Genomic DNA, 15,559 nt, shown 5'->3' on the forward strand with positions numbered 1-15,559 from the left:
AGACACAGTAACCACTGCATATGAAAAGGTGGTGTACTTAAGAACAACAAAACCAAGCAAAATCCCCTCACTAAAGTATGCTATCACATACCCTCAGAAAAAAATGTGTCCTGGTGATAAAGTAAATTGGTTGGATTCAAATATCATCCTACCAAACTACCTGTTTCAGATACAAAGGGGATGTGCCAGCTATGAAAGCACTATTTCTGCCTCTACAACTTTACCTGAAGAGTTGGAAGCTTTGAGGTTTGATATTGATTCAAGTTATTCACATCAAGATTCTCCTCTAGGAGGAATAATCCTGCTTTTATCAGCTGGTTAGTTAGCTAAATATTTTGACACAGGTCAGAAATACTAGGTAGCTCTTAATTCATCTGGCATTAAAATGAAAATACACATGGACATTCATGCATGAAAAGCTAGTTAAACGTAATACTTAAGGACTGACAAAGTGGAAAAAGTTAGAGCTTCAGAATTAAATACTGCAAAAGAGCAATGAAAGCATTTGACATTCTGCAAAACCTGAGTGCTGTCCCATGGGTTTGCCATGCTTTCTAATTAAAGCAACCTGAATGATGCTACATTGTGCTTTAGTATTCCTTACTTTCTGTTTTTAAGCATATCTTCAAGATCAGAAGTTTTATACTACAAGGCCCAAAGTACAACACAAGAACAGAAGTGTGGAAGGGTGAATAACTCTGCTAAATATGGAACAAGCTGGGTAAATAGAGAAACCACTAAGTACCATTCTTTTTGGACTCTGGCTGGCTCTACATGGCATGGTGGCACCTAGATCCCACTACAGACAACAGTAGTTTGGTCTCATCCTTCACTTCTGAAATTGTTACTTTTCATTTACAGTGCCAATAATTCCAGATATCGTATAAGTAACTATTGGGTATGCAAACCAAATCAACCTGTGACCAAACTTTTACTCAAGGTAAATTCAAAAGACAGTATCAGCTTGGGGCTGAGAACTGCTAAGCATAGAACAAACACAGCATGAAATGGCACACTGAAGAGGGTATCATGGAAAAGTGGTAATAATCAAGATACAGATTTTGACACAAGTTTGGTGAAGTTCAAAAACTGAAACACTTGAGAAAGAATAAAGACCTCAATAAGACAATGAACAATTTGTTCCAGAGAAAAAGCAAATTAACATAGATCGTCCAATTCCCAAATTATATTTCCCATCCAATTTTCAAGAACTGTAAAATTTTACCTCCTAACACACACCGGAAACCATCCCCACGATACCCTGCCTTACACTGGCAGCTGAAGGACCCAGGAGTGTTGTAGCAGAAAGCATCTGGATGACAGCGGCCCTGTTGACATTCATCTATATCTGTAAAAAAAAAGAACAATTTCAGGTAACTGTTCCTCCTGATGGACAAATGAGAGCCACAAAGTAAAGTGCAAACCTGCCATATTATTTTCAGGCTTCTATTTTAGGATAGCTGATTAGAGTTAACAGACAGCTCTGTGAAAGAAAGTCTATACAGAAATGCAAAGAAGGAGGAAGAGAAAAAAGAAAGCAGGCATGTATTTTAGGTTCTGTCTCTCAGCAAATCTGTGCACTCTGCTGTTCTGATGAATAACTAGCATTAATTCACATAGTACTTTAGAAATACATGCCCATGTTCCTCAAGGAAAAGACTTAACACAGGAAGATAAGTGGGATTTGGCCAGCAACATTTCCTACACATAATTAGGTAAAGCTGCTCCTCTGCTGCACTCTGATTGACATGAAACGGAATATATTTTTTTACATATCTCGAGCATCATGTGTCACTGCCTCATTCATATACACCAATATAGTGCAAAGGGTTGCATCAGGTGAATATCTAGTTTGCTAACTGCAAGACTGCAATTTCTGCATTTAACTCATTTTTGGACCTTCTTTAGCTGGAATACTGAAGAGTGAACTCAAAAGTGAGGGGAGGAAAGGACAAAAGCTTAATGTAGTGCCTACCTGAAAGATTTAAACTATGAAATTTCCTACTTTGAGTCCCAAGTAACTATAGGGCATTGCAATAACCAGCCAAGCTGTGTAATAAAGAGTATAAAATCCCCCAACAAATGGCGCTACCCACCCTCACAGGCTCGTCCATCTCCAGAGAAGCCAGGGAGGCACGTGCAGACGTAGGCGGACCCTCCGGTGTATACACACTGGGCACGCTGAGGAATGTCACAGTTGTGTGTGCCTGTCTGGCAATGGTTTATGGCATACTCAACAGCTGCAGGTTAGATATAAAGAGAGGAGATGAAAATTTGCATTTTCCTCCATGAAGTCTAAAGCTCATGGTAAGTTTCTAGGGAGAGAAGACTAGCTGTGAAAGCATACAGAAAAGAAAGGAAACAAAGGAAACTAAGTGAGCTGGTTTGGAGATTGGGATTTTTATTTTTTTTTTTTGGTCAAGATCTCCCTTTTCACTTGTGTTAAATCCTCTTATGAATGTTTTACAATGAACCAATGCCCTCAGCATCTCCTAGATATTTGTTAATATTGAACAGGGCAGAAAGGCTACCACAATGACAGATCCTAATATCCATGACAGTTTTGTTTAGAATAAAGGGTCCTGAATACAGAAATGTAAGTCATCTTACAGACATACCTCATGTGTCAGTTAGAATGGCCAGTTCACTTCACTGTGAATTACTAGATATCCCACTACGCTCATCTAGCACTGACCAAGGGCTGTCATCACTTGGCAACAGACAGGAGCTGTAACTCACTCAATAGCAGATAAACACATTTGTTAACTGCTGGGGAGATTTTTGACCAAGAGTGGAAGCCAGGACAAGTCCTGCAGCTTTTCAGAACTTTCTCATTGTTGACAGGAGTAACTTTGAAGGTATTGCACTGCTTTACACACGAGTTATTTCAGGTAGTCACTGGAGCCCTGCCTATGCTTACCTGTTATGTCAAAGAAGAGGAAGAGAAACCTTAGTATTTAAAGCAGGAGGAGGCAAAATACTACAAAAAGTTGGGCCCAGAAACAGGAGAGTTTGCCATGTGTACCTTTAGGAACAGACTTCCAGCTGCTGTGACAGAGAATCCACCAAGGCTTTCTGTACACAGTTCTTACAAGGAGGTGACAGGGGTCTGAGACAAGACTCTACAAGACTCATCACAGTACGCATATGTAAACTACCATACTATCAGCAGGGAAATAACAAAAATCTGCGAGAGCCAGATCTGAAAACAGTCATGTTTTCCATTTCTCTGGAGGAGATTACATCATTGTTAGAATCATTTATATCTCTGTTTGACAAAGCTTTATATTACAAAATAATCTATTCAGAACTGCACAATAAATGCATAAGACTGGGAGTTGGAGCTCAAAGGGAGGGCCCAAATCTTCCTGTTCCTCAGCCTACAAAAAGGAGAACAGGATATATTTACAACTCTCTTCTAAAGATATCCAGCAAGTCTCACAGCTGGTATGAAAAAGCTGTAGTATCAAAAAAGCTGAATCAGAGTTGGTATCCCACTGCAACCTGCAAAAGCACAAAGATGTTAACTGTTGCCACTTCTGGGGTTCAAGTTGTCTGTGGGTTATAAAATCCTCCCCTGAGGAAAGGGGAAAAAGGTTACCATGATAGTTATTTTCAGTCCATTGGGAAAGTAGAGCTCATCTTGGTTTTCTTCAGTCTTACAGATGCAAAGTTTGGTTTTGATCAAAGGAAGGGATCAAACTGAAGTCCTTCAAGCTGGGCAAGGAATTACTTAGTACTTGTTAGAAGTGTGACACATTAACTTCACGAAAAAGTGGTAAAGTGAAGCCAGCATGGTCATGGCTGGAGGGAGGAATGTTCCCTTTCAGGTCCAAGTGACAGAAGTGCACTGGTGGACATAACGGAAAGAACATAAAGTTTCCTTTACACATCTTAGCCTATCCCTTCAAGCATCGTGGCAGAAGTTGCTTTTTCCAAATGTTCTGCAACAAAGGGTGCACTTTGGGTGCACTGTGAACAGATGTGAATGGTAATTGTTACTGAAGTAGAGAAGTGGGGCTTGTGATGGAATGCAATATACAGCATGTAAAGCCACACTTTAAGGGAAGCAATGCAACTTCTTGCTGAAAGATGAAGGCTTCTCAGTCTTAACTGAAGAACACTCTTGGCTATAATGAGGAAAGACGTGAATGCATTAGCTTATCAGAGAGTAACTAAACTTCTACAACAAGGCAGTCACAACAGAATCAAATGTAATCCTCAGCTATTATCAATTATTTCCAAATAAAACAGGAACTGGGCCAATGGTACTGGAAAAGTGTGTATAGGTTTTGACAGTACAGACTTACTGTCAGGTTGCAAACAGACAAAAGTTCTAACAAAAAAAGAATAAAACTAATTTATATCCTATCCTGACAGTTGCAGCTCTAGCAGAAGAGTCATTACCCCTCTTCTAACTGCCATTTGTAGATTATTTTTTATTTAGTTTTTGATATATGCAATATAAATGATACCAGAAAGAATCAGATTAATATTCCGGGGTGTAAAATTTATGGTTTTCCTGTCTGTATGGAAAATTCACTTTCAATATACACCCCACACAATCATCTTGCAATTCTGCCAGATACCAAATGGAATTTCTACAACTTCAGTGAAAAACAGAGCAAACAGAACAAAATATCCCTTGCTAGGACAACCTTAGTCCAGCAAGTACAGATTAACTCAGGCTGCCTCCAGAAAAAAATGGTTTTTAATTAAATAACCAATTCAGCGACAACTACTGAAGTTTTAATGGCTCATCAACAGACTGGACAGCTTTCCTCCAAATCACAACATTTTTAACAGTGAAATGATCTGTAGTTGTAATTTCTTTCCAGCATGATTAACTGTCACTTCAGAGTAAGCCTGCAATAGCCAAGACACACTCACACTGGTTTGACCTGTGTATTGCCTTGTCAAAGGTTGAATTTGTAGCTAAAATCTAATCTGTTAAATTTAATTTCGGATTAGATAATTAAAACCAAACCAAAATGAAACCAAACAAAAAAACACAAAACAAATAATAAACACCACCCCCCCAAAAAAAAACTATGCAAAAAAAAACCTACCCCCCCAAAAAAAACCAAACGAAAAACCACAAAGCCTGCAAAAGCCAAAGTGCAGCACTGCAGAAAATGCAGAAAAAGCCCTACCTCATCCTGTACGTGAGATGCTGTGAAATATCAACAAATCATAGAATCATAGAAATAAGTAACTGCTCACTTTAATTTTCCTGTTTTTACAAATTTGGGTTTTACTTCCATGTGAAATCTACAGCTAATGGTACAGAAAGGACAGAAGCATTCAGTAATTTCCACTTTCTATTTGGAAACATTTGGAATGGGGAATTTTTGTAACATGAGAACAAAGTACTTTGGGCAGCTTCTTCAGTTACTCTTGCCTAATGGATTGTACCACTACCTGCAGCATGAGCTCCTAAGTTCAACTCATGTTAAAAGTCACTGCAGATCCCTAAAGTTGTTTTCTGTCCCTGTGAGATGAATGACAGCCCAAAAGGCGGGTGGACAGGGCTTTTAAGAAATGTGAAACTTACCAATACAAGTCCGCCCATCGGCTGCAAACTGGTATCCTTCAACACACTCACAGCGGTAGGTTCCCGGCTGGTTGTTGCAGACCGCATTGCTGCCACATAGAGCTGGTTGCTCTGAACATTCATCAACATCTAGAATGTTTTAAGGAGTCCAGTTATTACAAGGATACATTTAATACTGATGCCAAAAAAAAACAGAAACCGTGTAACTGTTAAATAATAGCAGACCTGCATATTTAAACCACATCTTTGCTAGACCATACCTCTTAAGAGATATTAGTAACCTGAAAATAAGTTTTCAGCAAACTGTGTCTTTGACTAATCTGCACAAAAAAAAACCACCCACAACCCGCCCCCCAAAAACAACACCCCCAAAACAAACAAACAAACAAACCAACCAACAAACCCAGGATGAACCATGCAACAAAACCACAAAACTGAAACAAACCACAGAAGAGGTCAGGAAATCAGACAGGAAGAAGGAATTGCTGAGAAAACAAAATAATAAATACAGCCTACAAGGTGATCGGAAGCATTGATGACTACTCTGGGAACGTGAACTTCAGGAAATACTTCCCATTTCATTATCCATATACACTCCAAATCCACTGCTGCTCAGCTCACAGCACCAGAGGACTGAAAGGGACAACGTGGTGCTGGCATTTTCATTTGCAAGTTGTTTTAAGGATTGGAAGGAAGGTTGTGTTTTGGGGGGGTTTATTAAATAAACAAACGCACACACAAAACTGCCTAAAACAACTCAGTTAATAAAATATGCGTCATCCCTATTGGTTAATGATTTATACACAATTTCATCTCTTGAAAACAAGTATTTGTGCTGTGACTAGATTATAAAACAAACCCCAGATACGTTAAAAATACAGAGCTGAGAAATAAAAGTCTCCTTCAACAAAAAAGGATTTTCAAAGCACATCTTAAAATAGATTATTTCAATTAGTTCCACATATCTGTGTGTATGCCATTTTTCATCTCCCTCAAGAGCTCATAACCTTGTTGACTCATTTTAACCAGAACTTGTAGTAAATGTCTCACAACTTAGCTCCTACCAGTTTTATGAAAAGACAAGCTGGGTAGGAAAGACGTTTTGCAAGCTAGAAAAACATACCCAAGTTTGACCCTTCAAGAGGGTCAAATGCATACTTTGATTATTGAATTACGCCAGCCACCCCAGCATCCCTCTAACCTATCTTAGACTCATAGAATCAAGTAGGTTGGAAAAGATCAGCAAGTCCAGCTTTGACAGAAGACTGCCAAGTCCACCATTAACCATGTCACTTTCCCCAGAACAACCTTTCAAGGACATTTTCACTTTGCTGGAACAGCTAGTCCTAAGGGTCAATACACTCAAGCAAAATAAATTCTACATTAGCTGTCACTTTGTAATGAAAGTTTTCTGATACCGTAACAAACGCTTCCATCTCCACGGAAGCCAATTGAACATTCACAGAAGAAACGATTTCCAGTTCCCGGACGACAGATTGCATTGGTGTCACAGTTATGGGTACCAGTGTAGCAAGGATTCCGGTTAATGTCAGCAGAGCCATCTAAGAAGAGAGACCATATTTAATCATGACAACTCTACCCAAGTCATGGAACTCAGCTAAAGCCCAGAAGGAGATTGCTTGTGGAGCACATGAAACAAGGAAAGAGAATACTTTTTGCACCAGGAAGAAGAGGACTCAGGTGATACGCAGGACATGAATGTTAGACATGGCAACTGCACCCTGTATCCTTGTTACTTGTGCAAAGGACTGCAGAGTTAAAAAATAAAGAAGCCACACAAAACTCTCTAAAGAGTAAGACTGACAATGATAACACATCTCCCAGTCAATGCCATTAGACTCAAAATGTGATTCTTAAGAGCTTGGTTTATTCATTTTAATTAGTAGAACTTTATTTTGCAACCAACAAAAGTGTCTTTTCTTGTACTCAGCCAGTGTTCATTTTCAAATTGCTTTTTTTCTGATTTTAGGGCAAACAGACAAACTTGAATAGCTCAAACAAAAAATACACTTCATAGGCTGCCTGCTTTCCAAGACAGCACCATGTTTCAAGATCAGTTATAGAAATGAGCAAAATGGCAAATTTTATTTCACTCTTTTGCCCTTTGCTCTGGCAATACCAAAAAAAGAAAAAATCATTAATAGAGGAAGTACAAATTAGGTAAATGATACACTCCATGTGTTTGGGCAGCAACAGAATTAAGGTGGCACATTGAGATTATTTCAAGCAATCAGACACAAACTCCACTGAATTTCAGGAGGTGATAATCCCTTAAATATTCTTCTCCAAGTAAAGATACAAACTTTCAGAGGTCCCGTTTTTCATCTTTATTGATGGACCTGGACTTCTACTGGCTAATGCAACAAATTAATTCAACTCATTAATACCCAACCAATGCACTCTAAAATAATATAGAAGCCTGCTCTTAATTACTCAAAAAAGAGAAAAAGAAAGATTTCCAATTCATACATACCACTGATTGGGCCAATGGAATTGCTCATAGCATATCGCAGAATCTGCTCATCTCTGTTATACAAGACAAATACGCCGTCCACTGAGAGCTGCTGAGTAGCAGAAGTAGCATGGTGCGAGTCATCATGAATGCATTCATCAAATGAGATTGTCTGTTGCCACTGATAAGCGCCTGTGTACGTGGAAGCAACCCCATCCCTTTCTGGCTCTGTCACTGTGTACTCCCTTGTGGATGATGAAGTGATCACTGGAACGTGGCAACAAAAACACTGAGCAGAACAGGAAATAAAAATACTGTGCCAAATGCTGTCTGTAGACTTAAGATACAGGCTGAGCAGTGTAAATCAAAATTTCAAAGTCGTGAAGCTATGAAAGTGGATGTGTTTCTGTGCAGAGGAATAGGCACTTGACTAGGCTTACACTGTTCTCGGGTATCACAGCTTTGATGAGTAAGTCACATAATTTATCTTGACATTTCAAAAATTTAACTTTATGAGTTGTCAGGTAAAGGAAGGAAAACTCAACTTAGAAAACTCAGAGGTTTCTTTAGATGAATTTAGTACTGGATCTGTAACTGAAGGACAAGAGCCATCTCACCAGCACTACACTACACCCACTTTTAGTTCATTGTAGGATACTGGCCTTGGATTTCAACACAGCCCTGAAGAAGATGCATGTCTGAGAGCTCTTGAATGCTTCACAAGTTTTCTACATTGTGAAAAATTGTGACCAAAACTCTTCAAAGCAAATTTGGGCTTGTGGATTCTCCCACCAACAGAAAAGCTCCTCAATACTCCACTATTCCTGGGCATTCCACAGACTGCTTTCTCTTTATTGTTCTTTCCTGCTGGCCAGCCAGCCTAGCTGTCAACACCTCAGCATCACTTTGACTTTGATGTGTTGAAATACCCATAATTTTATCCAGGAAGAGGAAAGCAAAAGAAGGGAGATTTCCCTGAAATGGTGAAATGAAGAATGGTTTCTTACCAGATCTCAGAGTCTGGGGTAAGGAAAAGAGAGAGAGGAGGAAAGTACTGAAGAGACAACAGATGAAACTGATCAGGGAATAAAGAGGTTCCTAATTATCTGGTCAGTTGTTCAAATAGAGCTCAAATAATACTGACAAATGCATATCACTACCACAGGGCAGTTACTGCAATGTAGTTTACATGACGCGTACTGGTAAATAACTGGTTTGCACACTCTCAGACAAGACCAAAGCCCACTTAATGACATTACCACAAAAAGGTATACACCAGCACAGCTCCTACTGAATTGTTGTGGACCCTACAAAAAGCTTTGCAACTCGTATGACTGCCATCAGCAATGTAAAGATAAAGCCAAAAAAAGAGGGAAATTGAGAGTATTTTGCAAACATCAGTTCACAGGCAGTTAAAAATTTTTTTTTAATAAAAAGTTTTAGAAATATTTGCATTGTCCCACACAAAATCCACCTTCTTTTGGGACCTGTTCCTAAGAAGCAAAAATCAACCTTCTGTAAATCAAAGGTTTCTAAGTACAATTGCTAAGAAGGGAATAAAATGTTGTTTTTCAAATTATCTTACTGCAGGATTGTTTGCTTTCTTATAATTTCATTCTTAAGGAACCTTACCAGAACTGGAAGTGTGATAGAGTTCAGTATATGGTTCTATATGGACTGATGCACCAGATGGGATCTCAGGTATTCTGCCCTCCATTTCAGTGCTGATAGTAAGGTGACCATGCTCATCAATTCCACTGAATTTCTGCTTGATAACAAGCTTCTCATTGTTGCCAAGAAAAGTGACTTCAGTTTGCCGTGTAAACTCACCACCTAAAGAAATGGTATTAGTTAAACCACTTGATATCACATTTTGAAGCATATGACAAATCAAAATTATACTTTCTATTCAAAGTATTGCTTCTAGTAGATAAAATATAAATAAGTCTTTTCTGCAAGCTTTGATGCAGCATAATTGCAAATGGTTTGGGTTTCTACAGAAATAACTTTAAGAGGTATAGTAAATATGATTGGATGCTGCGTGGAAACTATCTTAAGCACTGAACACACTAAACTGCAAGTAAGCCTGAAAAGGCAGGGCTTGGATTTTTGTAAATTTAAAGCAAACAAAGGTTCCAACAAAACTACTGAGAGATCTTATCCTACCAGTGAAATGTCAAAGGAGTTGTATACTTTAGAGAAAAAACCCCATTAGGAATACAGAGTTAAAAATAAAAAGAAAAATAAATTAAAAATCAGGTACAACAGTTTCTAAATCAAAACCAGATGAAATGTATGTTGTAAATTCCATAACAAACTTAAAACATACCAAATCCAATAATCCCTCCCGAAACAAATGGTTATGTGCAACTAAATTCATAGTAGAGGGCTGTAAAGAATAAAATTTTATAAAGAAACACATGTTCTTGTAGAACAGATGTGATCTACAGCTTGAATTCATGTGTAAAACCAACCAGATTTGGCCTCAGATTCTGATGAAAATACGTAATTGTGAACTGGGTTTTTCCTCCAAAAAGTTAACTGAATCATTTGCACCATAAAGCGATTGCTTCTGTTCAGAATTTCAGACCTTCAGGAGGTCAGATATTCCTTCTCTTTTGCTCTGTTAGTACAATCAGGCAATTAACATGTCAGACCTCTTGCCCTCTTGCAGATACAGGGACATCTTTCTTCAGTAGCTCTGTAAACTCCAGTACCAAAAATCAGATCCTTTTTAATAGTGACTTTCTTGCAAAGGAAAAGACATTCTTCTTCCCAAAAGACTTATGTGATTGTGCACAATAGTAAATTAAAAAGCCCAATATCTATACCCTCTAAACAAGAAAAATGGGGAGGTTGGTTATGAAAAATCTATTTTCAGCTCAGAATAAACATGTTTTCATCCTATATTGCTTCTAAATATACACTTTTTTGTCTCAAGACAGAGGAAAGCATAGCACAGTTTTTTGAACATTATTTTAACTTAGAAATTACCAGTAATGCTGAATCCATTTTTATATCCTTGCTGTTCCACAGCAAACATCCATCCTATGATACCTCCAATAGAGGCAAGAGGCAGTAAAGAATACCCCAAAGTCTCTGGGATTGTGCTGATAGCAGTGTAGGCACGCCCCTGGTTCATCACAACATAGGAGTGGAGATCAGTGTTCTCAAATATAATTGGAACAGGATTATTTCCTACAAAGATTCTTCCTTTGACCTTCCCATTGACTCTCTGAGGGGAACCTGGCAAAATCAATACAATCTGTCAGAACAAAATGACAGTTCTCACATATTTTCTAAGGAACATGTTCAGAGTGTTCACTGTGTTAAAAGATACTAATGTTGAAATAAAAGGCAAACAAACACAGAATTCAAACAGGAAACTGCCCACAAGCAGTGTGTTAATTTGCTTACGCATGTACACACGTGCCTGTGTGTGTGTTAGCATTATACAGATGATTAAGTGGCCAAAACTGCCAGAAGAGATTCCCTCATTAACAGTTTTAACTGTTAATTAACAGATAATCCTCATTAACAGTTTTGTCTGCAAGAATAACTCCTTAATGCTGGTACAGTATCTCTGACAGTAAGTGACATAGAGAAACTTCCTTTGAAGATCACACTTCATACCAAAAGCTAATGAATGTGAATTTGTTCATTCCCTATTAGAAGGCTAACACAATTAGATATTTAAATAATTGACCTATTATTCTAATCTATTTTTTGACTCAGTGATCAAAACTATTGACCATTTTAAAGACTGTCAGTGTTTTACACAAGTAGCTACACTTTATTGCTGATTTTCTTCTGTATATAATTTCCTACATGCAAATTCAAATTCCATTATCGCCAGATCCTTCTCTTTCTCTGGAAAATTCAGTTTCATGAACTCAAAGCTAGGTAGTAGCTTTTGCTTTCCTGACTTATAAAGCACAAAGTCTGCAGTCAGCTATTTCGGTTGTTGAAATGTATCTATACTGCCGGTCATGTCACTGAGGATTACAAGTGTATACATAAGGAATTCCTTTATGGATTTTACACAGGAACAAAGTTTAAATGGGTATCTAACAAAAACCTGGCAGATTAGCCCATTAGTAAAGAAGTTTAAGAGTCAGACAAAGAGGAGCCATGCTCTTTAGTTTTACAATCAAAGTAGATTTATTCATCCTCTTTGAGCTGTCCATTTCTAGAGTGAGGACCATATCAGATTATAACACATTGGACTTTCATGACTAATTCTAGCAAAACAAAATAAAGTAATTAAAAAAAACCCAAACCAAACAAAAAAAGCCAAAACACCGGATGTTACTCTATTAAATTGTGCCAGTAACAGAAGAGTTTATTTTAGGCTGTCAATTACATGCATCAGGCATTTTAACATGACTTTCTAGAAATAATAATCTGCTTCATTCAAAAAAACACACCATTTTAGAAAGCATAGTTCACTTCCTAAGATATCTTTCAATACATCTCAGTAATAAGTCCTTCAAAACGTATATAACCACGTCTTTTCTTGTCCTGAAGAGGTCATCTCATTCAAGAATGCCATATGTAATTGCTGCTGATGTACCTCATTTTCAAAAACATTACCTTCTGCTATGCACTGTCTGCCATTTCCTTTGTAACCAGCAATACAACTGCAGCAAAATCCATTGGGATAATCTGTGCAGATGGCATGAACAGAGCACTGGTGGCGGTTGTTAGCACAGGTCTGTTGGACATCTGTGTTGTAGCGAAACACTGTAGAAAGAAAAAACAGACACTTATACTTCATGTAATTACTATAGTGTTCACATATACCTGCTTTAGTTTAAAAGCTCTCTAGACTAACTTGATTAGGGTTTTTTTTCATTTTCTCTAAAAGGAAAACGAACAATTGAAATCCATTTTTGTTAACCTCGCAATATGCAAGTAACACTCTACTATTTTGGAGAAAACATCAGGGCTTCCAGATGTTAGAAAACCATTTAATTCTGTTGACTTCAGCCAATATGTTGAATTGTCTGTGAAATTAAAACACACAATTTTAACCTGTCCTTGTTTACAAAACAAGGCAAAAAGGAGAATTTCCAACCTCAAAATAAAACACATCAGTATGGCACCCAGAACAAGGCACCAGCTGATGCACCCTGTAATCCTAACTGCTTTACCATTTCATTTCATGGAGAAAGTAATTCTCACATCTGCTTCAAGAAACAAGTAACATCTGGACAGTCAGTCACACCGTTTTGAATTTTCTATAAACACCTGCTCAGAAGTTAGAATTGCTAAGCCCACCCTGTAAAACTTGAGGCCATGAAACCCTAGCCAACATTTTTTACAAGAGTTACTATTCTTAACCTTTATTAAATAACCTGTATTCAGTAACACATACGTGAAAGGAGGAAAAAAAGCTAGATTTCAGTAGAACTGATCAACTAATTCTTACCAGGAACAGCCACTTAATGCAGCTGTTAAAGTTAAGATCATACGTTTAACAGTAGTCCTGGGCAAAAGAGATGGGGAAATCAGTTCTCACTAAGAATAGAATCATAGTATCATAGCATGTGTCATCTTTAGGAATATGATATCTCTGGAGGAGGAATCTTTCCTTCAGAGGGATTCAGATTCCACAGACATGCTGTAAGTGTGCTGTCCTGTGAGCTTGACAGGGAAACTAGTTTACCAGACTGGCAACATTCGAGTCTGAGATGACATCCAAGTTAAGTAGCTCAATGAATAACAGAAACTTATTAAACATGTCTAGATTTTCAGATATGAAGATAGTGAGAAGGAAATTGATTATTTTTTTAGTACTTCAATTTTTTGCATGTCACTGTGTTTTCACAGCCTATACATCTCAGAAGGACCCAAGCAGTACAAAAGACCTTACCTATACCAGTTTCATCAAATTCTTCCACATCTATGACTTGGGGTTGCTGTGGGGGAAACTGCTGGACCTGGAACTGGCGAGGTGGGGCTTTTGCTGTTGGGAAATCTTGATGACTGTAAAAAGACTCAGTTGAAGGTGTTCCAGTTATATCTTGGTATGAAGTTGGATAGTCTTCTTCAGCCAGCTGAGGAACACTATACGTAACGTAGTGCTGATCCTCCTCTGTGCTATCTGTACTACTGGTGACATACTGCTGTTGTATTTCAGTGGAGCCATAATCTGACATAAATGGTTTTGAAGTTATGTCCTGGTCTTGTTCATTGGACTCTAGGCTCTCCAAAATGTTGCTTGTCTTGGCAGGCACAATGCTGTCAGATGAGCTACTGATCTCAAACACCCAGATTCCTCTCCTCCCAGCATTGCTGCTTCTATCAAAGATAAGCACACACCAAATCAAAATGATCAAGTACAAGTTTTGTAGTATTTCTAGCCTACACAAAATGCTATCCTTCACTGACAAGTATCAGGATGAAAATGTTGAATTATTTTATCCACAGGTACAGTTTATTCAGCTATAAAACCCCCTGGCAGTTTGGATGGCATTTTTTTCTCCACACCCAGAGATCTCTTCCTTAGAATTTCTAGCCTTCTTGTCTCCAAAATGATGGGAATAGAAGGAGACAGTTGGGCCACAGAGATCTTGCTAAAACTTACTAGAACTTCCTAACTCATTCCCTTTCCTTCTTGTTCACCCTTTCTTTCAAGAGAGAAGACTGTCCAGGACAGACTATGAAAGTTAAAGTCTAAGTGGTCTTATTTTTAGAAGGGATAGCTAAACAGCAGTTCCTGCCACTGACAATGGAGCCATGGACTATCAACAAATTAGAACAAAGTCCTCATATTTCTCATGAGGGTGGATATTTGTCAATGACAGCCTTTGCAATCTCTCATGCAATGACTAATGGGATCTTATTATTTCTCATTGGCTCATACTACAATTAAGAAAAACATGGAACTCCTCGATGTTTTCTTAAGGAGTTTAAACAAACAAACAAACAAACAAAAAGCACATACTTGTGCAGGTTTCTAATGCTGTCTTCATCATTAGCAATGACATTGTAGGATCCTGGCTTTTCCCAGAAGTAGTAGTTTGTAGAGGCTTGACTAAAGCCAACCATAGCAGGAACCTTTTTGTCATCTTTCTTGGAGTATGTGCTATAGAACTGCAAACTATCTTCTGGATAAAGGAAAATAGCATAGGAACTGGAGTCAGAAGAGGCTAAAACAGCCTGGAATGTGTTTCTCTGTTGGGGGAAAAAAAAAAAATGAAAGGGAAAGAAAAAGCATCCATTTACTTATGAAAAAATAGTCATGATTGACAATGGAATAACTTATTTTTAAATACTAAGTCAAAATCAGAATTTCCATCACCCATAATGCATCATGTTCTTCCTAGGAGAAATAAGTATTACACATGCTTAAGTTTTGCTAAGGCAGTTTTAGCTTTAGTATTCATAAACACTAGAAAAAAAACAACATTATCAAAGGTAAGTTAAATCTGTTAGAACATAGCCAGAGAGGCTGCCTAAAACACAACAATTCTAAGTTCTATAACTTGCATAGGATTCTATATCACCTCCTTAAAATAAAGGGCAAA

The 15,559-nt window shown here is 38.0% G+C and overlaps 1 protein-coding gene across 1 annotated transcript in view; it reads right to left on the reverse strand.

Annotated features, from left to right (window-relative positions):
• The window catches only part of NID1 (nidogen 1), a 46,175-nt gene that overhangs the window by 21,354 nt on the left and 9,262 nt on the right, over positions 1–15,559 (reverse strand). The window contains exons 3-12 of the mRNA XM_061365703.1: positions 14,977–15,206; positions 13,903–14,330; positions 12,621–12,770; positions 11,022–11,273; positions 9,660–9,860; positions 8,049–8,294; positions 6,973–7,116; positions 5,555–5,683; positions 2,097–2,240; positions 1,226–1,348 (exon numbers count right to left, since the gene is read on the reverse strand). Of these exons, the coding sequence (XP_061221687.1) occupies positions 1,226–1,348; positions 2,097–2,240; positions 5,555–5,683; positions 6,973–7,116; positions 8,049–8,294; positions 9,660–9,860; positions 11,022–11,273; positions 12,621–12,770; positions 13,903–14,330; positions 14,977–15,206 (2,047 nt within the window). The remainder of the gene's footprint in view (positions 1–1,225; positions 1,349–2,096; positions 2,241–5,554; positions 5,684–6,972; positions 7,117–8,048; positions 8,295–9,659; positions 9,861–11,021; positions 11,274–12,620; positions 12,771–13,902; positions 14,331–14,976; positions 15,207–15,559) is intronic.

This window comes from Neopsephotus bourkii, unplaced genomic scaffold, assembly GCF_033783945.1.
Source record: "Neopsephotus bourkii isolate Nb327-2 ecotype Australia unplaced genomic scaffold, CSIRO-AGI_Nbou_v1 NB_1292, whole genome shotgun sequence".
NCBI classification, from domain to species: Eukaryota; Metazoa; Chordata; class Aves; order Psittaciformes; family Psittacidae; genus Neopsephotus; species Neopsephotus bourkii.